The 22,886-nt window shown below is 38.1% G+C and overlaps 1 protein-coding gene and 2 pseudogenes across 1 annotated transcript in view; 1 reads left to right on the forward strand and 2 right to left on the reverse strand.

Moving 5' to 3' along the window:
• Positions 1 to 22,886, reverse strand: part of PLSCR4 (phospholipid scramblase 4) — a 46,436-nt gene continuing 23,550 nt past the window's right edge. Inside the window, 10 exon segments of the mRNA XM_044251559.1 lie at positions 1 to 1,814; positions 1,816 to 1,842; positions 2,700 to 2,858; positions 4,163 to 4,324; positions 6,740 to 6,966; positions 7,949 to 7,991; positions 11,255 to 11,490; positions 20,497 to 20,607; positions 21,901 to 21,928; positions 22,506 to 22,742. Of these exon segments, the coding sequence (XP_044107494.1) occupies positions 1,761 to 1,814; positions 1,816 to 1,842; positions 2,700 to 2,858; positions 4,163 to 4,324; positions 6,740 to 6,966; positions 7,949 to 7,991; positions 11,255 to 11,490; positions 20,497 to 20,607; positions 21,901 to 21,907 (1,026 nt within the window). The 5' untranslated portion in view covers positions 21,908 to 21,928; positions 22,506 to 22,742 and the 3' untranslated portion in view covers positions 1 to 1,760.
• LOC122908581 lies at positions 9,750 to 10,334 on the forward strand (annotated as a pseudogene).
• LOC122908580 lies at positions 14,485 to 14,971 on the reverse strand (annotated as a pseudogene).

Below are 22,886 nucleotides of genomic sequence, written 5' to 3' on the forward strand. Positions count from 1 at the left end.
TGTTAATTTTTTTTTTTTTTTAGTATTACACAGTAGGTCTTGGGATGTAGGAATATGGGCAAGTAAAAAGAAGGTTTATAGAGATAAACTTTCTCAGTACTATTTGTCTGATTTCATATATAAAATGTCAAACATTATTATAAGAAATAATATATATGTCTAAGACTGCAATTATACTTTCAAATATAATTATTTTTTTAGAAAGCAGCAGTTTTACTTTTTAAAAAAAAAAAAAAAGCTAGTAGTAGCACCTAAAAATAAAAATTACCAGAAACTGAGTAAAACAACTTCACTATGAAAAGATAAATATAATTTAAAAATGAAGCACCTTTCTTTGACTTCAAGAGGAACTATGGGCAAAGGCCCTCATCTCTGAATAATCCCATTGGAGAACACTCAGGCTTGTTTTACTTAACAGTAAGTATACATTTCATTCAATATACTGGCTGTGTTGAAAGAACACAGTCCATGTCCAGATAGGAAGGTAGAATGCAAAAGAGGCAGGTTGACTCATTAGAGTTTATTCACTAATACTCTATGCTTTTAACTAGATAATAAAAACAAGTACATACTTTAACTATGGTGATCCTACATAATTTTACTGGTCAGCTACAGTTCACAGAGAAGCAGCATGTTTGCTGTGTTTTATTCTTTTCTTTGCATAGATAACAGATTTATCATCTAAATAAAAAGCAGCTAAGAAATATTAAACAACGTCAAGATTTAGAGGTTTTGCTTTTACAAAGTGCTACACAGAATGTCACATTTCAAAATTTAGTAACAAAACCCTAACTCTTGCTATTAAAAAAGCACAGTGGTTATCAGGGATATTCTTGGAAGTTAAAAAAAAAAACCAAAACCCAATTATCTTCTCTGTGTCACATCAAATGAGAAACAAAGATTCAAAAGGCAATCTTAGAGATTTGGCCAAACATATTTTATATATAAGGCATTTGTGACCAAGAGAGATGAAACAGATTAAATGCAACCTCCTTATAAGGGCACTGGTATCTCTAAGATGCTCAGAGATCTAGAATGGCTGTAGCCCTTGTCACCTCTTTTCTTGAGAGTCTGACCCTGACTCCATATAGAGGCAGGTCCTGACTGACCATGCTGATGAATGAGGGAATACGCATGGAAAATACAAACCTTATGATTAAAAAAAAAAAAAAAAGAAATTTATCTGGTAAAAAAATGAAAATTTCCAAGGGAACTTAGAAACTCGCAAAACAGGGTTTTGATACATATGCACAAGTAAATGTTTCCTTGTACAGTAAATACATAGTGTTTTGGTCTGTCTTCCTTTTTGTTTTTAAAGATCAAGAGTATCATTCTTTTCACCTGGAATCAAATTTGTCTTCAGTAACAGGACAAGAGGTAGGAGAGGGAGGACAGGGTTAGGGATAAAAGTTATATTACTCTATCTCAAAGACTGCTCTAAAAAGCTCATCATTTCATGACTTATTAATGTGAGAACTCTGGGATTCATTTTCCCTTATGTCATGGTAAAGTGTTTTCAAGCTTACTGTAATGTGTTTAACCTGGTTATTGAGTCATAGCTTTTTCAAGGTGAACGCCTAGTCCACCAAGAGGACAAAGGACAGATAAAATCAATTGAAACATGTTTAGATTGTATTCTTGCTCTTAACACTCTTAGCCTGTTAGAGCTAATACCCAGTGAAAAAAACCTGCAGAAGCAGACACATATATTCGCAAATAATTCAGGGAATTATAAGCCCGATCCAATTTTCTACTTTTTTTTATGAGCCATAATTGCTGATTTTCGGTGTCCATCTATCTTGATGAATGTTGTGGTGGGGACCTTTCAAAATACATGAAGTCCTGAAATTAGAAAAATAATTATAGATACATATATTTATATATATATTATATATAGAGAAAGATAACTGTATGTATATAGATACATACATAATTAGATGCAAATCATGAAGTATTATCCTCATAATTTATCAGGTGACCCTGATTCTAATTAGAATAAATAAATCTAATAAAACCTTTATGAAAACGACCTAATATGAAGACCAGCAATTACAGACTTGGAACTGTTGGTAACCAGTAATATCTCCATTTGGGGATTCCGATTAACGAAATCTTCATTGTTAAAAGGAAGAAAAACTGGACAATCAATATTAAATATGTTAAATATACCAACTGCAATACGTTAGCTACATTTTGAAGGTAAATAAATCCATTTTATTTCCACATAACCACTGATCAGCCAGGGTTACAGCAAGGGAACTGTACCTAAATAAATCAAAGGAAGATACAACACCAAGGAGCCCACTGACAGAGAGGTACAGGGTGGGGGAAATGGGACATCAGCTTTGGGTTATTTATTTCATTAAGAAGTCATAGGCTAGGCATCTTTAAGTAATGGAAAAGACATGCAGTGAGGACAAGTATACCCATTGGATGTCCCATATTCTCCAAGTACTCTTCTGGCCCTCTACTCCTATGATAGCTCATGTTCAGTGCCCTGAACAATGTAAGTATTTTTATCTCCATTTTATAGGTAAGGCAAGTGAGGCCTGGAAGTGCTAACCGCTTTGCAAAATACACAACTAGTCAGCGGTAGAGACAGACACTGTCCTAGTTTCAAAGTTTACTGCCTGTCTCTTACACTACACTGCATCTCATCACAAAGAGTGATTCTCTCAAGACTCAAAAGCAAGACTTACAATGAGGAAGCAAGCTCCAAAAATCATGGCTTTCATCTTCACATCCAGATCTAACGGGAAGTGAATTTCAAAGTGGTCAGCGTCCCCCATTGCTGATAAGAGACCGTTCCACTTCCTAATAATGCTGCCGATGCTGGACATGCCGTCAAGGGATTTGACCTAGAAAGATAAGAATGTGACTTTAGGATGATTGAAAAATATTATAATACATATTTCATTCTTCTACTTAGAAGCAGCTTGCACTGCCATCGCATAAATACAGGACAGGAAGTAATAAAGTACTGTAAAGTAATAAGGAATCATGGCCAAGAAGGCTTAAGTGCTTTGCAACTGGTTAATAACTGAGCGGGGGTATAGCTGACAGTTTGGGGGCTGGTGCTCTTTCTTCATCCTCAAATGAGGCATGATTTGAACTGATTCTGAAGTTCTTTTTCATACAGTAAAGGGTGGGAATTGGGAAGGAGTCTCTGCAGTCTAGGGAAACACATAAGCAAAAGTAAGGAAGCACAGTTCTATGTACTTCACAAACTTCAAATGCTCATTCAAGCTTCTGTGTGCCAAATCCACCCTGTCTTCTTAAAGCATGTAAGATTTCTGAGGGGCTTCAGCTTCCAAAAGGGGGATTCTGGCACTTGCCAGAGGGACAATTCCCAAATACTAACTTTGGGGGATCAAAATGACCCTATACGCCTGTCCCTAAAATTTGGCTTATCTATATTTTTCTATTTCTCTACAATGGTCTTTTAATAAATAAGCAATACTTGAAGAACTAAAAAAAAAAGTTTAGTGGGTGCCATAGGAAATATATGAATGAGCAAATTTAGATAATGGAGCTTGCTGAAATTGCAAGGCATTCAAGAAGGATTCTCTAAGAAGCTCAGGAAACATTTCTAGGAATCTCCTTTGTCAGATTTGTAAGATAATAAGCACTTATTTTGGAGTCACTGAGATAGAGGCAAAACAAGAGGATTTTTCATTTTTCTGAGAAAATATAACCTATTATGAGTTTTATCCTATCTCATAAGAACAGAGACAGTTTCTACCATGCAAATAAACAATGTGTATAATCTCGGGGTACTCCAAATGTCCTGTGATATGTGGGGTACTTTCATCACTCAGGACCTACATCCCAATCCTGTAAATCGTTGGTAAAAATGGTTAATTAAATATGACTAAGAAGAAAGAAATGGATTCAGTTGGGCTATTTACTTTCAGGTTTAGTGTTTTAAATGGTTTCTTCTTATCTTTATCAAACACTGAAATCATAAAAAAAATAGCTCACACTTTGGAAAACTGTAGCAATCCACTAACAATACTTTGAAAATGATTTGATGTCAACCAATAACCCTTTCCTCATTCTGTTTTATTCATTCACATGAAAACATAATCTGAAACCAACTCATTCCAAGGTCTGTTAGTACATATAGAAAACTAGTAAAAATGTCATTTTTACACTTGTTTACCTCAAAAACTGAATCTGAACCACAGCCATAGGTTGAACATGGCCCGCGGACTCTCATCACATTGTCTTTCTTCTCATTCTGGATGCTGTAAACTGCCCTGCACAGGTTCCAGTGTTCCGCCACAAAGCCAATGGTGACACCGGGAGGACACTGTACCTCCAGCTGCAAATGAGGAAGTGAGAGAGGGGAGGAAGCTATGCACAATGAGGAAGTGAGAGAGGGGAGGAAGCTATGCACCGATGTATATACGTGGACACACCACCTAGATGTGCTCTGAAGTCTTTCAAGGACTAGAAACAATGTTACTGGTAGAGAGTCTTCCATTGCTTGCTATAAAGGACAGTTCTCAAAGCTCAGTATTGCTCAGCTGTATGCAGCACCTGCTTGGGCTCCGCTGATTCAACCCTATAGACCTTGGGAGCAAGGGGACTGACCCCAACATACTGCTCATGGCACTCACGCTGTTTACTGTGCTGTAGTAACGTTCTTTGTCTCTGCTCTAGGTGTCTCATGTCTTCTGGCACAATTCATGACAAAGTAGCAAGGTAACGTCTTAGATTTGAATCTCAGACAAGACAATTATAACGTCTTAGATTTGAATCTCAGACAAGACAATTATAAGAGAAAACAGAAAAAGAGGCATTCTGAAAACTGAATATTGTGAAAACAACAGAATGTGTGAGTGAATATATAAAGCCATTTTATCTGTTTATTTGACAAACTGACAGAGAGCACAGCAGAGCAAGAGGGAGAAGCAGGCTCCTCGCTGAGCAGGGAGCCTGATATGGGACTGGATCCCAGGACCCCAGGATCATGACCTGAGCCGAACGCAGACATCTAACCTACTGAGCCACCCAGGAGCCCCTATAAAGCCATCTTAAAAAGAGTTTCAAAATTGTCCATGGCCCTGTTTTAGCTAAACATCTTTATAATATTCCTTTGTGAAGAACTAAGATCTTCATATTTATTAATAACAAGAGTCACAAAATTAAATTATTTAGTAAAAGCCCAGAGGTAAAGTTCTACTGGTAGCTTTTCTGGTGTCATATATAGTTTTCTAAGAGTTTTGAGTCCACTAGGTCTCAGCATGGGACAGGACTACATAGCTTCATGAACTCCCAAGTCAAGATATAATGTTTTAAAAAAGATATAACTGTTCATATATATATATTCACACATATACATAAGCATACACATTTGATAGCTGCCTAGCATTAAGATCTTATACAAGTATAGGCCTAAGAGCTAAAAAAAAAAAAAAAAAAAAACCCACAAAACTATATACAAGTAAATTACTTAAAAGATTTATTTGAAAGGTGCTTGGGTGACTCAGTCTATTAAGCATCTGCCTTCGACTCAGGTCATGATCCCAGGGTCCCAGGATGCAGCCCTGCGTCAGGCTCTGGCACAGCGGTAAGCCGGCTTCCCCCTCTCTCACTCCCCCTGCTTGCATTCCCTCTCTCGCTATGTCTCTCTTTGTTAAATAAATAAATAAAATCTTTAAAAAAAATTCATTTGTGAAGAAAATCCAACTCATGAATATGAAGAATTCCTAGTATATCCCAAAGGACTAAGAATTAAAGGTGAAGATTCATCTCAACTATCAGGCCATCAATCAGTAGTGATAGAGGAGGAAGACACCTGGGAACAACGTTCCCTGAGCACTGTACTATCTGCCAAGTCTGTAATGAACAGTTAACTTTTATTTACTACTTAATCCTCAAAGCAATCCTGTTTACAGGTGCTATTATTACCTCCATCTTATAGGAAATCAAAACACAGAAAAGGTTGTAAATAAATTAACATTTAGTATGTGCTGGCACTTACTATGTCTTTAAAATATCCCAGGAATCCTATGGGGTATTGTCGTGCATATTTATGTACCAGAGCACTGAGGCCCAAAGAAGTTAAGTAAATTGCACAATTTAAGTAGGTGACATATCTGGAATTCAAAATTCTGATGGACCTCTCACTAAAGCTGCTTCTTTCCCTGCAGCAAACAGCCTTCCTAGAGCCACATGGGTTGTAGACAAGGAACCCAACTGTAACGCAGAACGCCTGCTCTGTAGGTCCGGCCCTCAGGGGACTGTAACCTCACCAGGCGCTTCATCTTTCTGAGCCACCCCTTCTTTATCTGTGGCAAGTGTGGACTGGGATGGGGAGTGTGAAGTCATCCAAGGTCTCTTCCAATTCTAAAAGTATTCGATGATGTCTAGCGACATCTTATCTGGGGATACGTAGCTACATGTAGACAAATGTGTGTGACTTCTGTTTTAGGTCATAAATACATTTCCAATTCACTAGACACAACTGACAGAATTATGGTCACTGAATAAATAACCCTAATTTGTGCTTGACCCCCCAACTAGCACTGGAAGGCAAGAATTCACAAGAAAAAGCCCTCTGTGTTTTTCCTTGCATGAGACAATGTGGCTTCCCCCCACCCCCACTCTCTTCTTTCATTCTGAACATCAGAGCCAGTGACAATCCCCTCCTGTGTCATTCTGGAAGGAGCACAAGGATGCTGGGAAGACTTGGATCAGGAAGAAACCAGGGATAAGACCTGCATTCTCTGACCTCTTGCCTGGCGGAGGGACAACAGAGGCAACAGCAGGTACATCTGAAAGGTCTCTGCATTGTCATGATTTCTCGGCCCATACAGTCGGTGACCCGGAGGACGAAGGGCCTTAGAGTCCGATAAGCATTTCTGGTAAAGTCGTCTGTGTCTTCAGTTACGATGTAAACCATTTGGTCCAGATTGTTTTTAATATCATATCTATTATTAGTTTCAAAAGATGTCATCACTAAAAATAATAAAATGAGAAAGACACTTTAAATTAGAAGCAGTTAAAATGGGCCTCAAGAAGTCCTTCTTGAGTAGTAGTATTTCTTAGGGGATTAAAGCAAAACAGCTTTTTAAAAGTTTAAAGTGAAATATTACAACTGATTAGGTCACCAAAATAATTCAGACACCCAATACATACTTCGTAATTTTGATTACGTATTTAGTACGTATCTAAATACGTATTTAGTAATTTTAGTAATCTAAAACATTTCTTTTAAGGAGGTAGTATAAAAGGATTTTTAAACTTTTCCACATAAATGCAAAGACTAAAACTATATTCCTGGAGTACCCGAATTTAGAAAACTTTAATTATAAAACCATTTAAATGAAATTATACATTTTACCATCAAGTAGTCAGCTCAAGAAATATACTGAGACGGTGAAAGTCATTTCTAATTGCAAATAAGAAAATGAACCAAGGAAGCTCCGAGGCTCTGTGTGATGGTCAAATGAATGTGCAGATCTGGTGGGAAAGTGAAGGTCAGGAATCCAGTGAGGATGAACTGAGATTAAGCAGTATGTTTACTGTGATTTCTTTTTACTTCTAAACCAAGGGCAGTGGACCAGAACTTAGCAAATTTAGATTCTATTTCCAGCTCTACCACTGATTAGCTGACTGTTGTGCCCCTGGCTAACTCATTTAGTCTCTCGGCTCCTTCTTTTCCTTTTCATGAAAGATGAATATGCAAAATAGTGTTGGGGTGGGGGGGAGTGACCAGATAAAACATCTTTTTCAAGCCTAAGAACTTATTAGGTATGATACATAAATAGATACAATTATACAAAATAATTCCCTTTATACTTTCTTGAAGAAAGAGTAAAAGAAGATAGTCTTTTCTCTTTGATTAAGAAATGATCTATATTAATAAGGAACGAGATATGGGGTGATGCAAATTTCCACCTGATTCAAATACTGCTGAACATTATGAAATTATACATACTTTCCAGAGGCTCAAAATGCTGAAGGACGTGTATGCTGTCCAACTGTTGGGATAGAACAAAGAAATTAGGAAAAATAGAAATAACAGAATTAAATCAAATCAGTGTTAGAAAAGAAGCTGATGAGAGGTACAAAAATGTATTAATTGATACCAAGATATCTTTTTGAAATTGAATGGAATAAAAAAAGTTATTGAGTGAAATTAGTCTATCTGTATACCTGGTCAGCAGAGCTGTCCAGATAGGAATACCACTTTTCTCCGGTTCTATTTCAAAAGGTAAACAGTTGCAAAAAAAAAAAAAAAAAAAAAGATAAGGTTGCCTAGTACACCAACTGTATGGAAGAAAATCATCTTCCTGCTAAAGTAACAGCATCTAGAACAAGCTGTGTTGGCACAGATTGTTTCTAGCTCAGTCCCTACTCACTGATCTCATGGACATGTGTGTCACTCACACTCATAGCCTGGAGGTGCTCAGGAAGTTCAGGACGGTTTAACATGGACCAGCCACAGAAGAAGCTTTTTCTCAGTGGCTTACAGAGAGCAAATTCGCCAGCCAGGAACCTCACACAAGAGTATCCAGTTTTATTTTCACAGGTACATCTGGAAGATGTTCACACACTGATTTCCATTCATTTGAGCTACTAATGGCAGGGTCTTCCCTAGGTGCATACTTTAATAAGGAGAGGGTCCATAATGCTGGAAGCATGTGATTAGGATTAGGATAAAGGAGAGGAAACATTCTGGGATGGGATCTCTTAAAAAGGGTGTTGGGAACACCACTAGATACACTTCTATCTTACCTTCACTTAGGAATCACTCTAAAGAGAATTTGATGGGCCCACTACCTGACATTCTTGAGAATATTCTAGCAGACAAGAATAAGCCTCTTTGAGGATAGAGTAATTATATCTATATAATTTTAGATGATATAGATCATTCATAATCCCTGAGCCCAGAATATTGCCTGAAATGTTGTATTTCACCAAATATTCATTGAATACATTAACTAAAAAAGTACATGAATGTGGTAATAAAGAAAGCTAGACATAAATATTTTGTGGTGTAACTGACTACAAGAGAGTATGGGGAAGATACAATACAATACAATACAATCCATCCTTCATTAAAAACATTTTCTTACATGAAAACACAATCAGGTGAGGCGGTCTAAACATGTCTTATAAAATTCCAAAACTGGCCACTAAGGTGGTTTATAGTTCCTTTAAAAATCCAGAATGTTAAAGTCTAGAACTCAAAGCAAAAATATTCAAAAATATTCAAAAAAATATGCTGATAAAAACATCCACTGCTGAGCAAAATACTCTAACGAAAAATGACCTGTTAATGCCAAAGAAGGTCATCTAATCAGACACTATGGCTACTATGGCAAACAAACTGATAGAGTCACTGGCCAAGCCAATACTCTACAAATGATAGAATCCTGCTACTTTGAATGCTCCAGCATCTTGACAGTCCTGATAATGATGCACGGAATCTACACTGGAGATTGTAAAAAGGCTAGGATAAGGAAAATGATAAAGCAAATGACTGGTTCGGTCTTCTGTTTGCATACGTGTTTCACCTAATAACATCCACAAGCTACCACCCATCGGATGTACCCTGTGTGCCCCAAACAGTAGGCACACTATAAACCTTAGCTCTTGAAAAATTCTCCTAACAACCCAGTAAGGTATGTATCGCTAGTACTACTTTATTGATGAGGAAACTGAAGCACCAACATGTTATGAAAGTTACTGAAGGCTGCCGAGTGAGGAGGCAGTACAGCTAGAATTTAAAACCAAGTTTGTCTGCCTCCATGCCTTCACTTGAGTCTTACACATTCAACATGAAAGCAACTGTTGAAGATGAAAAACTTCAGGGCAAGATAAATGATGAAGACAAACAGAAGATTCTTGACAAGTGCAATGAAATCATCAACTGGCTTGATAAGAACCAGACTGCAGAGAAGGAAGAATTTGAACACCAGCAAAAAGAGTTGGAGAAAGTCTGCAACCCCATCATCACCAAGCTGTACCAGAGTGCAGGGGGGCATGCCAGGAGGAATGCCTGCAGGCTTCCCTGGTGGTGGAGCTCCTCCCTCTGGTGGTGCTTCCTCTGGGCCCACCACTGAAGAGGTTGACTAAACCAATCTGAGAATAAATAGGTTAAGCATTGTTCCACACACAATATTCAAAGGACCCAAATTTGTAGCAAATTCCATGGCAGTTGTAATGTTGAGCTGCTATAGTAAAAAAACTGGGCATTCTTGATACTTGAATATGGAATATGTGCACAGGGAAAGGAAATAAACATTGCACTTTATAAGCACTGTATTGTTAAGTGGAAAATGCAATGTCTTAAATAAAACTGTATTTAAAATTGGCACACACAAAAAAATGCCTATTGGTTTTATTTCTTTTTTCACTTTTTTTTTAAATTCAAAACATTCCTGAAAGAGAAAACAATTCATAAAATACTTTCATTTAACTCCCATCAAGAGTAAGAGAAGAAATTCAAAAACTAGGCAAATTAAGAAAACTGACAAGTTCCCTTCCTTATAATGTATTTCAACATCTCCTTTTTCTAAAACTGAACATGATTCAATAGGTTCTAAGGGACTTCCAGTACTAGCTTCATCTTATTTTCATTAAGCAATCCTTTCGGAGTCTCTGACATGTGGTTTTTAGCGATACCATATGGTACATGATTCTGACATACTGCCCCGGTTTCTGACCCAGATTTCCTGGTGCCTTCAGAATGTCTGTATCAATGGAAAGTACGAATCCACTGTGTTGTGGGAAGGGGGTTCCTGGAAATTTGCCTGAAGCAAAGCCCTTGGTAGTTCTCCTCTTTTTATTTACATTTTATGTTGGAGGGTGGCAGGAGTAGTTAATGAAAAGTGTGCATAATGAGAAAAAGGGATGGGCAGAGGCACTCAGTGACTCACAGTCTACTGTTCTGTTCTTCGTGTTGCTGTTCTTGGTGTTAACTCTTTACTTCTATGCAAACGACACCTCAAAGAGTATCTTTGATAGTTTCTCCTCTGTTCCTGTTCTTTAAACTGCCTTCCACAGGACACCTCGCGTATCTTAAAATTCAACATATATCCTTTAGACAGCCGTACCGATCCCTGCACTCACTTTCCCTTCACATTTCTAAAATCAGGACTACTGCTCCTACAGTCTCACAAACAGGACCTGTCATCACCGACCCATCACCTTCACCCACTCTGTCCAGCTGTGGATCTCTTCTGTCAGATCCCTAGTCATACTTCATCAGAAAATTATTTGGACTTGTGTGGAGTACCTGGGTTAAATATTCCAGACCAGGAGGACAGTTCGGCAGAAGAGCAGGGCCTGGCATCCACGGGATTGGAACAGGCTGATTTGGCATATGATATTTGCCAGGCTGGTACTGGATAGGATGGATACCAGCTCGTAGCTGGTATGAGGGGAAGGCGCAGGGCTGCTGCGGGCTGTAGTATCCCACAGGCAAGCCTCCTGGGTAACCTGCAGGTACAGGGATAGCTGGTCCAGGGGGTCCTGTATCCAAGAACAAAGAAAGCGTTAGACACTATTGACACTACAATACATTGGAAATTAGAATGACCTTTTACATGAAAAATGTATGTGTCACACAACATCCACTACAACACGATCCATTTTCTGAATGTGTACCATGCACCAACAACGTACTAAGGAAGGGGCTTTACATATTAACTCGTTTAATCCTCTGAAACCTTATTTCTGAAAGTCTGAAACATCGAATAACATGTTGGCTTCTCTGCATTCGGTTTCTCCCCTGGAGCTCATAGTATACGCACCCACTGCACTAGCTTGTAGTGGGATCAGCACAGGACTCAGCAAACAATTAGCACTGTACACTGATGTCGTCATATTTATGTTTATTGTTATTATTGTTTAAGGTCACAAACACAGTAACTTCAAAGGGATGTTTTTAGTAATGGCTATGAAATTCCAGAACAGTTTTATCACTCCAGAAAGAAAGCCCATACCCATTAGCAGTCATTTCCCATCTTCTTCCCTGGCCCCTGGAAACCACTGTCACTGCAGAGTTCCCTAACCTGGACATTTCCTATAAATGAAATCATGTAACATACAGCCTTTGTACCTGGTTTCTTTGATTTAGCATAATATTTTCAAGGTTCATCTGTGGTGTAGCAAGTACTAGTATCTCATTTCTTTCTATGGCTGAGTAGTATTTCATTGCATGGACATATCATATCACATTTTATGTATCCATTTCTCAGTTGATGGGCATTTGGGTTGTTTCTAACTTTTTGCTATTATTTATAATAACACCGCTGTGAAATTAGTGTACCAATTTTGGTGTGAACGTAAGTTTTCAACTCTCGAGTACGTACTTAGGAATGGAATTAGCCTTAATGTTTTAAGGGAATGCCAAATTGTTTTCCAGAGTGGCTTCACTGTTTTACACTCCTACTGCTGAACTCATTTATGAAGGCTAGTTGTTTGGACGTGTGTGTATTCCTTAGGGTTTTCTACATACAAGATGATGTCATCTGCAAACAGAGATAGCTTTGCTTCTTCCTTTCCAATCTGGATGACTTTTATTACTTTACCTTGCCAAATTTTCCTGGCTAAAACCTCTAGCACAATGTTGAATAGAAGTGGCATGAAGAGATATCCTGTCTTGTTCTTGACTTTAGGGGGAATGCTTTTGGCTTTTGCTATTGAGAATGATGTTTTTCATGGATGCCTTTTATTAGGTCGAGGAAGTTCCCTCCTAATAGCTTGTTAAGTGTTCTGAATCATGTGGGATGTTTCACTTGGTCAAATACTTTTTCTCTACCCAGTAATATGATTATATGATTTTTGTACTAATCCCATTAATATGGTACATACATTGACTGATTTTCATATGATAAACTGACCTCTCACACTTGTCACAAACTGCACTTGGTCATAGTGTATAATTCCTGTTACATGTTGCTGGATTTGGTTACTACACTGCTAGTATTTTGTGAGCATTTCTGTCTCTGTATTTATAAGGAATATTGCTTTATAATTTTCATTTTTTGTGATGTCTTTGTCTGATTTTACTAGTAGGGTAATACTGGCCTTACAGAATGGGTTGGGAAGTTAAGTGTTCACTGTTCTTATATTTCTTATAAAGGGCTGGTATTAAAATCTTCATTAAGCACTTGGCAGAATTCACTAATGAAGCCATCCAGACCAGGGCTTTACTTTGTCAGAAATTTTTAAATGACTAATTCAATCTCTTTGCTTGCTATATAGCTCTATTCAGAGTTTCTTCTTGGAGTCAGTTTCAGCTGTTTGTGTTTTTCTAGGAATTTGTGTATTTCACCTAGGTTTTCCAGTTTATTGGTATACAACTGTTTATTGTATTCTCTTGTGATACATTTTAATTTCTGTAAGCTTGCTAGTAATGTCTCCATTTTCACTCATGATTTTAATACATTGAGTCTATTTTTTTCTTGGTCAGTCTGGCTTAAGATTTCTCAATTTTGTTGATATTTCCAAAAACCAACTTTTGGTTTTGTCAGTTTGGCTTATTCTCTTTTCTCTATTTCATTTACTTCTACTTTAAATTCTGTTATTTCCTCCTACTTGCTTAAGATTTGACTTCTTTCTAAGGTGGAAAGTTGGGTTACTGATTTGCAGTCTTTCTTCTTTTTTAATGTAGGTGTTGAGAGTTACAAATTTCTCTTTGTGCTTCTTTTTAGATTTATTTATTTGTGCAAGCAAGGGGAGAGGCCGCATGGGGGAGGGGAGAGAATCTTAAGCAGACTCCCTGGTGAGAGCAGAGCCTGAGTGGAGCTCACAGCCAACTGAGTTACCCAGATGCCCCTCTCTATGCTCTGTGTTAGCTGTATCCCATAAGCTTTGGCATACTGAGATTTTTATTTACCTCAAAAATATTTTCCAATTTTTCTGTTGTGATTTCTTTCTGCCCTTTTGATTATTTAAGGTGGGTTAATTTCCTCAGATTTCCCAACTTTTCTTCTATTTTTATTGATTACTAATTGTATTCCATTGTGAAATGTATCTGATTTTATTTGTTTTAAATTTATGAGACTTGTTTTATGTCTTAATCAGTAATCTATCTTGGAGAATGTCCTATGTGCACTTGAGAAGAAGATGTATTCTGCTGTTGTTGGGTAGAGTGATCTGTATGTGTCTATGTTTAGTTTGGTGTTTGGAGTATGGTGTTGCTTAGGCTTCTATTTCCCTTTCAACCTTCTGCTTATTGTTCTATCTATCCATTACTGTAAGTGGAATAATGCAATTTCCAATTCTTATTTACTGAATTGTCTATTTAACCACTGAATTCGGTATTATATATAATTGTTATGTCTTCTTGATGAATTGACACTTCTATTATTGTAAAATGTTCTTCATCTCTAATAACAATTTTTGCCTTAAGGTATATTTTGTCTGATGTAAGCCTAGCTTACACTAATTAGCTTACACTAATTCTTTTTTTTTTAATCATGAAAAAACTGTATTTAGATTTAGCCAGCTGGACTCAGTTTAGATGATCCCAATTTTGTTGGCAATATCCAAAGCATCATAGTCAGGGGCCAGCCGAACATATGCCTTCTTCTCTCCATCAGGTCTGATTAAGGTGTTGACCTTGGCTACATCAATGTCATAAAGCCTGTTTGATCTGGTGCTTGTTGGCCTTGACATCCACAATGAACACAAGTGTGTTGTTGTCTTCTATTTCCTTCATGGCTGACTCAGTAGTCAGGGGGAACTTGATGATGGCATAGTGGTCAAGCTTGTTTCTCCTGGGGGCGCTCTTTCGAGGGTATTTGGTCTGCCTTCAGAGACGCAGAGTCTTGGGTCGTCTGAACGTAGGTGATGTGCGGATCTTCTTTTTTTTGTGACTGTGGACGCCTTTCAGCACCGCTTTCTTGGCTTTCAAAGCCTTTGCTTTGGCTTCGGCTTTGGGAGGGGCAGGGGCTTCCTTCTTAGCTTTCGGCGCCATCTTCGTAAAAGCTATTTCACTAATTCTTATCAACAACGAAGTTTGAGAAACATTATTCTAATATAGTGTTTTACAATCTGTATATACATTAGTGGTCTCTGAAATCAATTTAATGATTCACCATTAAAATTTACTACACTAGAAAAAATAGAAAAAAATCAAACTGTATTGCCCATATGCTGTTTACTCACTATGCTGAGTATTACTTGATGAAATATTACATTTAGTGTATATATCGTAAATATATATGAATTGTTTTATATAAATATATACATACATATATATATAGTTTACTGTGGGTCATAGTAGATTGTCATCAAGAATGTTTAGGGGGGTCACCTGGCTGCTTTAGTCACTACAGCACATGAATCTTGATCTTGGGGTTATGAGTTTGAGCCCTACACTGGGCGTAGAGTTTACTTTAAAAAAAAAGAAAGAAAGAAAAAAATTAAATAAAGAAAATAAGTTTGAAAGTCAGGGATTTAAAGAGCCTTCTGTTTAGCCAATGTAAAAAAGAAAAGATCCTATTCTAAAATGGAAAAGATGGAGAAAAGTCACAAAACTGTGATGCATAATCACACAGGAGTTTGTTTTCACCATGGTTGGAAACAGTTTTGTTGGAAACAAATCTTACCTAAATATAGGTAAAACTGAGTTTCTTTCTGAAAATTGTTATTTGTTTATAAAATTACTGTTTATAATGTGTGTATGTGCATGTATCTATGTTTTCTTATACTGGGATGTTGGTCCAGAAGACAGCAAAGGGTGTCAGAAGCCGAGATTCACCTCCTGTCTAAGTAAGTGCACGGAAGAGAGCAGCGGGGATGGCTGTAGCATGGCCTGTGATGCTGAAGCTCCACAGAGGGGTCCTATTTCCCGAAGCAACCCAGGCTCTGGGCCTGCGGCTCTACAGACTGGGAATCTGGTCTCTTTTTATAATCGAAAAGCAATGCCACACAGCTGTGTAGGGTGGGGACTGACACTTCCTGACAAATGTGAACGGTCCACCAGTGGCTGTTTTTTGAAAATGTCACTCCTGCAGAATGGAAAAAGACCTGAGAGGGGGGTAAGGTGGAGACAATGCTCTCTCTTGGAAAACGCAAAGAACTGGATCCCGGACACCGTGCAGAGCAGGAAGGAGCTCCTATTAAAGAAAGCAAGGTTTACTATGTATGACAAAAAAGGTGAGAGTTAATACTTGCTGAGCTGTTAATATGTTTTAGGCACTGTTGTAACTACTTCACATGTATTAAATCTTGTTAACTAAGTATCAACCTCATGTGGTAGGGACTATTATCATTATTATCCTTAACTTACAGTGGAAAAAACAGAGGCACAGGAGGATAAGTAACTTGCTAAAGAATCAATAGTATCAATATGTGACAGAGTCAGAATTAAAACTCAAGCATTCTTACTGCAGGGGCACCTTTAATTAAATTATGCTAATACTGCCTTTAGATCAGAGGCTAGGAGCATCCAAAATAGGACTCTGTGGATGATCTTGAAACTATAGACTAGAAGAGCAACTCTAGCTGGCAGCTGTTTTTGTAAGGTGTTAAGTTTTGCGTGCACACACACACACACCTCCTATAGGATGTCACGGTACAGAAAAAATGGCTCAGCAGGTAGAAAGTTGGCTTTGGAAAGAGAAAGCAGTCACCAGCATACAGGTAAAGCAGTGGTCTGGGGTCAGCCAATGCTGAGGAAACCAGCCACTACCAGGAAGGGATATTCCCCAAGACTTCCAGAAGTTGTCTGGGATGAGAAATAAAGACAGACAGCACTTCCTTCAAGGCAAATTGGAGGGTCAGATTCCAGTGATTTGGGCATTAAAGGTAAGAGTGGCCTTTTGATGCTCATGAAGTCTGGGACATTTTGGTTACTGGTTACATTTTGGTTATCAAAATCTTACTCAGGAGCATATAAATTGTGGAACCCTTTCTTCTAATACTGTCTGAGAACAAGGACATGAAATAAATCAAACATTTGTCTATTTGGAAAACATTCCACAATGCCATTTCAAGGACCAGCTACTGTGTTCGATGCTAGACACAGAAAGATGTAGAAAGACATGTCTGAGGACATTCAGTTCTGCAGAAAATACACAGATTTTTTTTTTTTTTAAGTGAATGGTTATCATGCGGCAAGTAACTCGTGGGATCAGAGGTAGATTCATAGTGTGTGAAGAGATTAGAGAGGAAGGGTGCCCAACCCAGGCAGAAGAGGATGTTAGTGCTAACATGTTAGACCCAGCCAGTGCCTCCACAACAGGCAAAGGTTTTACAGGGAGAGCAGGTGCTCAGTATTGCAAGGGGCAAGGCTACGTACTGAGATTTAGCAGACAGGCCAGAAAGGAAGATGGCGAGGGACTGAAGGTTAGGAAAGATCTATACTCTGTGCAAAGAGTAAACTGTATGCCAGTAAAAATAGAAAGTGAAGCAACTGGACTTACATTTAGACCCTTTATGAATGAGGTTCAATTAGGCAAGTTAATTACAGGAATAGAGATGGAAGGCAAGTTAATCTGTAATGTAAGAAGTAGTAAGGGGAGCAGTAAGAAGGAATATTGAAGAGATGGTCCTGTCTCAGTAACAGACTGGATATGAGGAAAAATTCTCAAGTTCTGAGATAGATCCCTGAAACTCCAGAGGAAGGAAAGAGTAGAGGGTATGTGTTCTGGTGCAACAGGCCAAAGCTGAATTGCAGACCAATGAATTTGACGTCCAGGGCCCTTCTGGGAGAAGTGGTCTATAGGCAGTTGGAAATGCAAGTTCAGAGCACAGGAAGTTGATATGGGTGAGTGCGGATAGATCCTTAAATGGTTAAAAGTAGTAAGTGATCTTACAAAATCACTCCGGAGAGTGTGTGAAAGGTTAGATAAGTGAATAGGTGGAACAGGGAGACAAGACAGGGCAGGGGAGTGACCCAACCGTGGGGAATACCAGTTCCTGAGGACAGAGGGCATACAGGTCTTGATAGAGACTAAGAGTCAGGAGAGACTAAAGGAAACATAATAGTAACTAGAAACAATGTCAAATTAGAGCTACATGAGAAAAAACAAAAACAAAAAGCCCTAATGTCTTTAGAACAAATGGAAGAAATTCCATGTTTCAGTTCGTCATGAAGAATATACTTCAGTTCCTTTAGGAACTGTGTTTAAGAGCACCCAAATTAGACTGGAAATCAGATATCCCTGCCCCCTTTTTCTGAACTACTAAAAACAATGCAACTAAAAGTCATATAAATAATCTTAAGAACACTGTTTTATCACTTCAGTGAGTTGCTTAATTCTTAAAATATTAGCCACGTGATTTTAAACATAAAAGTACCTCAAGTAATAAAAATTGGGGATTATAAATTAGAAAATTATAATTTATATTATGGGGCTATTCAGTATAGATTATATTTCTAAGAAAAATTATATATATGTTTATGTAATCAAAGGATTTCAATTTCCCTCTTGTGCATTACAGGGCCACAACTGGCATCAATCATCATAAATAAATATATAGTTCAGCCACTAGGTGGCGATCATAGTGAATTTTTTGTTAAAGGTATTTCTAACGGAAAATTCAGTTCTATGTTCTGCACCATGATGTTTTTCAACTTATATAATCATTTGATTTGAATGATACATCCTATGCTCTTGCTAATTTTTTTGAAACGAGAGGAATATACACTTTCCCAGACAAACAGAATATGACTTATAACCAATGTTACTTAGAAACCTCTGTTCTAGGGGCACCTGGGTGGCTCAGTTGGTTAAGCTAAGCGGCTGCCTCTGGCTCAGGTCATGATTCCCGAGTCCTGGGATTGAGCCCCATACTGGGCTCCCTGCTCAGTGGAGAGCCTGCTTCCCCCCAACCTCTGCCAGCTGCTCTGCTTAATTGTGTGTGTGCACACGCTCTCTCTCTCTCTCAAATAAATAAATAAAATCTTTTAAAAAAAAATTTGTTCTAGTGGAATCTAGATTCTTGTATATAGAGTGATCCATGAATATAAGGTAGATTATGTGGATCATGTTGACAGTCACTGAAGTAAATTTAGAGAAATGGTCAAATACAGTGTGATTATAATTTAGGACTGTTAAGACCTTGGATTTAAGCAGGAGTTGAGCCAATAATGAGGACCAGAAATGCATATGTATGGGAAAAGGGAGAAAGGAAGCCCTGCTGTTTTCAGAAAACACTGCAAAGGTAGAGGTTAACTGAGTTCTGCGGATCTTAATGTGTAGAGCCAAAACAACATTTTTACCATTATCCTGTGAGTACCGGGGCTTTTTCTCCTCTTTCACAGACTAACTCAATGGTTTCTACCTCTAAATATATACTTAACTATCTATTATAGATAAGTGTTGCTACACCTTATCTATCATTTTCTAGGCCACTAAAATGTATTTGCATACAACCCTGGTTATTTCCTTCCTTACTTCAAAAGTCAGAGTATTTCTAATTTTAAAAATTTTACACATTGCCTACTTTTTAAGAAGACGATAACTCAAATTTCCACTACCTTTATGAGTATCCATTTCACTGCATCACCACCAGTAGTGCATTCAGACTTATAAAAATATTTGTATAACTCCTTAATCAGCACTCAAGGCCATTCACCTCCATTTCTCCCTTGACTGTCTCTTACCAGGTTTTCATGACCTTGGGCTTTTTTTTTTCTTTTTTTTTTTTTTAGTTTAAATTCAGTTAATTAACAGATAGTGTATTATTAGTTTCAGAGGTAGAGGTCAGTGATTCATCAGTCTTATATATTACCCACTGCTCAAAACATCACGTGTCCTCCCCAATGTCCATCAATGAGTTACCCCTCATTCCCCCACTAAACCTGTGGTTTTGTGTATACAACTCCTTCTGCCAGGGGTGAGGGGTTGTTGGAGGGAAGGGGGTGGGGTGGGGTGGGGTGGTGCTTGAGGGGTAGAAAAGGAAAAAAATGAAACAAGATGGGATTGGGAGGGAGACAAACCATAAGAGACTCTTAATCTCAGGAAACCAACTGAGGGTTGCTGGGAAGTGGGGGAAAGGGATAGGGTGGCTGGGTGATGGACAGCGGGGAGGGGATGTGCTATGGTGAGTGCTGTGAAGTGTGTAAGCCTGATGATTCACAGACCTGTACCCCTGGAACAAATAATACATTATATGTTAATAAAAATAATTTTAAAAAATACAGTTCCTTCTGCCAGAAAGAAGTCCCTTCCTCCTTTTCTTTGAGCGAGAAACTCCTTATCAAGCCAGAAAAATCTCACTTCCTCAGTTATATCTTCTCTCAAATCCCTGGTGGAGTCAGTTACTGTCATCTTGGCCCTACAACATTCTCTTCATATTTTCATTATAGTGAAGAGAATGCCATCAGTGTTTGTTTAACTTCCTTCCTCAGGAGCCTACAAATATATTCTAATGGATTTCTAGTAATTACTTGGCATCCTGGAGGCATTCAATATTTATTTACTAAATCATTCAATTACACTAAATTTTAAAAGCAATCTTAACTATTAGCATGGTTTTCTGGAGAGAAGAAATAATCTTTCTGATTATTCAACCCACCTGGTATAAAATGGGAATTGTAGTCAGGAGGAGCATCAGGCCTTGGATCAGGAGATTTTATCTGATTCTCCCTTTCATCTGTAGGTTGTTCCGGGGCTGTGGGGACAACACCTTGGGAGGACAGGTAAAGGGACATAATTCACAATGGAAGTGATAATGTGATAAGAGAATATATTCATTTTTTTCTTATCAAGGAATATAAATAATATGAAATACACATATTTTTAAAAGATACATAACTCATCATGTATATAGGCTAATTATATTAACCTATTAATATGTATTGATGAATTTTCAGGCTGAATATAGGTTTAAAAAAAAAACTAAGCAATTATTTATATTGTGCTATGATCAAAGCAATACACTTTCATGCTAGTGGTTCAGAAGACTTCATGCTGATTCCTACCTACATAAACTCCTGGCACATTCTCAAAAATTATTTTCCCCACTATATAATATGGAGAACACAGTCATATGTAGAGTGAATCTTATTTTTTCCCTAATCCTTTTTGGAAAATGACTGTCTTTAAATAAATTCAAAACATCACACGATAAATATGTAATGGCATAAAACACAGGGGTACCAGGGCACCTGGGTGGCTCAGTCATTAAGCATCTGCCTTCAGCTCAGGTCATGATCCCAGAGTCCTGGGATCAAGCCCCACATCAAGCTCCCTGCTCAGTGGGAAGCCTGCTTCTCCCTCTCCCTCTCCCACTCCTCCTGCTTATGTTCCCCCTCTCTCTGAGTCTCTGTCAAATAAATAAATAAAATATTTAAAACAAACAAAGAAAAACACAGTGGTGCCACACAGAACTCAGTTAGAGGCAGCTTAATCTACCTCTCCAGTGAAAGTGATCTCGGTCACTGTAATTGCTGCAAGAAAAGGACTGAACTCACTTTCCATGATGCTATCTTGTCCGTTGTTGAGATCAGAGACATGTCTCCATGTACTCACTATAAGGAAAAATTCTGATTCTCTTAACTGATTTTTATCTCTGAAAAACACAGATCCCACAAATGTGGTGTTTCTCTCCTATCATCTCTTGCACTGCTTGAAAATGCAAGACCTGACTCTGAGCCCTTCTCTCAGTGAGCAGGCTGTCATCTCAGGCTTCTTACTAATCCTGTCCCTCTTTGCAGACTTACTTTCTTACTTTTTCCTTTACTTAATTCTCCTCACATACTTTAGAGATCTTTTAGTACATATGTGCCAACATAATTCCCTCTTAATCCTTTTCCATTAAAGATAGAAATGTTCATTTATATAAATAAATACATATATGGTTTCTCCAAATGCTAAACAATAAAAAATAACTTCAAAAGGAAATAAAACTCCAATTTTTACAGAAAATATCACAAAATTCATAACTAAAGCCTACTGAAATTTATTCATAAAATCTTACCTGACATTTTGGAGAATTCCACCTAGTCCTGAAAAATAAAACATTTTAATACCTTAGATAGATATATATGGTTACTATTATTACTTAGTGATACATGTAAGATTCTGTAATCTTTTTAGCTGCTAATTGCCTTTCATTCATTTTTTCATTATGTCAATAAATCCTTACTGAGCACTTACTAGGTATCAGGCACCAACACAGATGTTGTAAATACAGTAATAAACCAGAAAAACAGGTGCCCATCAAGCTGGAGATTTTAATTTAGAGGCATGAGATTAAAAACACATTAACAAATATTTAAGATTAAATCTACATTCTACAGTTATAAAGAAAACAAAGTGAAAAGTTGAGGAAAGACATGGATGGGGTCCCGGGAGGCTCTGGGAAAGACTCTCTGGGTCGTAAACTTTGAGTTGTTTGAACGAGGAGAGGAGGCACTATACTACAGATGCAGGAAGGGAGTTCTAGGAAAATAGGCAACATGTGCAAAGGCCCTGAGATGGCACTGAGCTTGGGATGCTCAAGTGTGAGGAAGAGGTCAGATGTGACTGGGACCCAGGGACCGAAGAGAAGAGAGTGAAGAGATGGAGATAAGTTGATCATACCTAAAGACCGAGGTAAAATGTTTGGGATTTGCTGTAATTGCAGCTGGGCAGTCTTCGGAGGACTTGAATCAGTGGGGAGATGAGAGCTGATTTACACTTTCTGTTGAAGGGGCACAAGTGGAAGTACACAGTGAGGATGGGATGGCAGCCGTAATCCTGGTGAGACCAAAGCTGGCTTAGACCAGGGAGGTCCCCCTGGAGAGGTCCGGGTGTGGTCAGGAGCAAAAGCTACAGGAGCTGCTGATGGACCAAGGGAAAGAGAGGAGTCAAGGATGAGGGTCGGGTTTTCAGGCCAGTGTACTGGAGTTGATGATAGTGCTGGAGAGGAAGATGGTGGGGAAATGGTAGGAACGGGGGAGGGTGGGAATCAAAAGCTCAAAA

Source organism: Neovison vison, chromosome 6, assembly GCF_020171115.1.
Source record: "Neovison vison isolate M4711 chromosome 6, ASM_NN_V1, whole genome shotgun sequence".
NCBI classification, from domain to species: Eukaryota; Metazoa; Chordata; class Mammalia; order Carnivora; family Mustelidae; genus Neogale; species Neogale vison.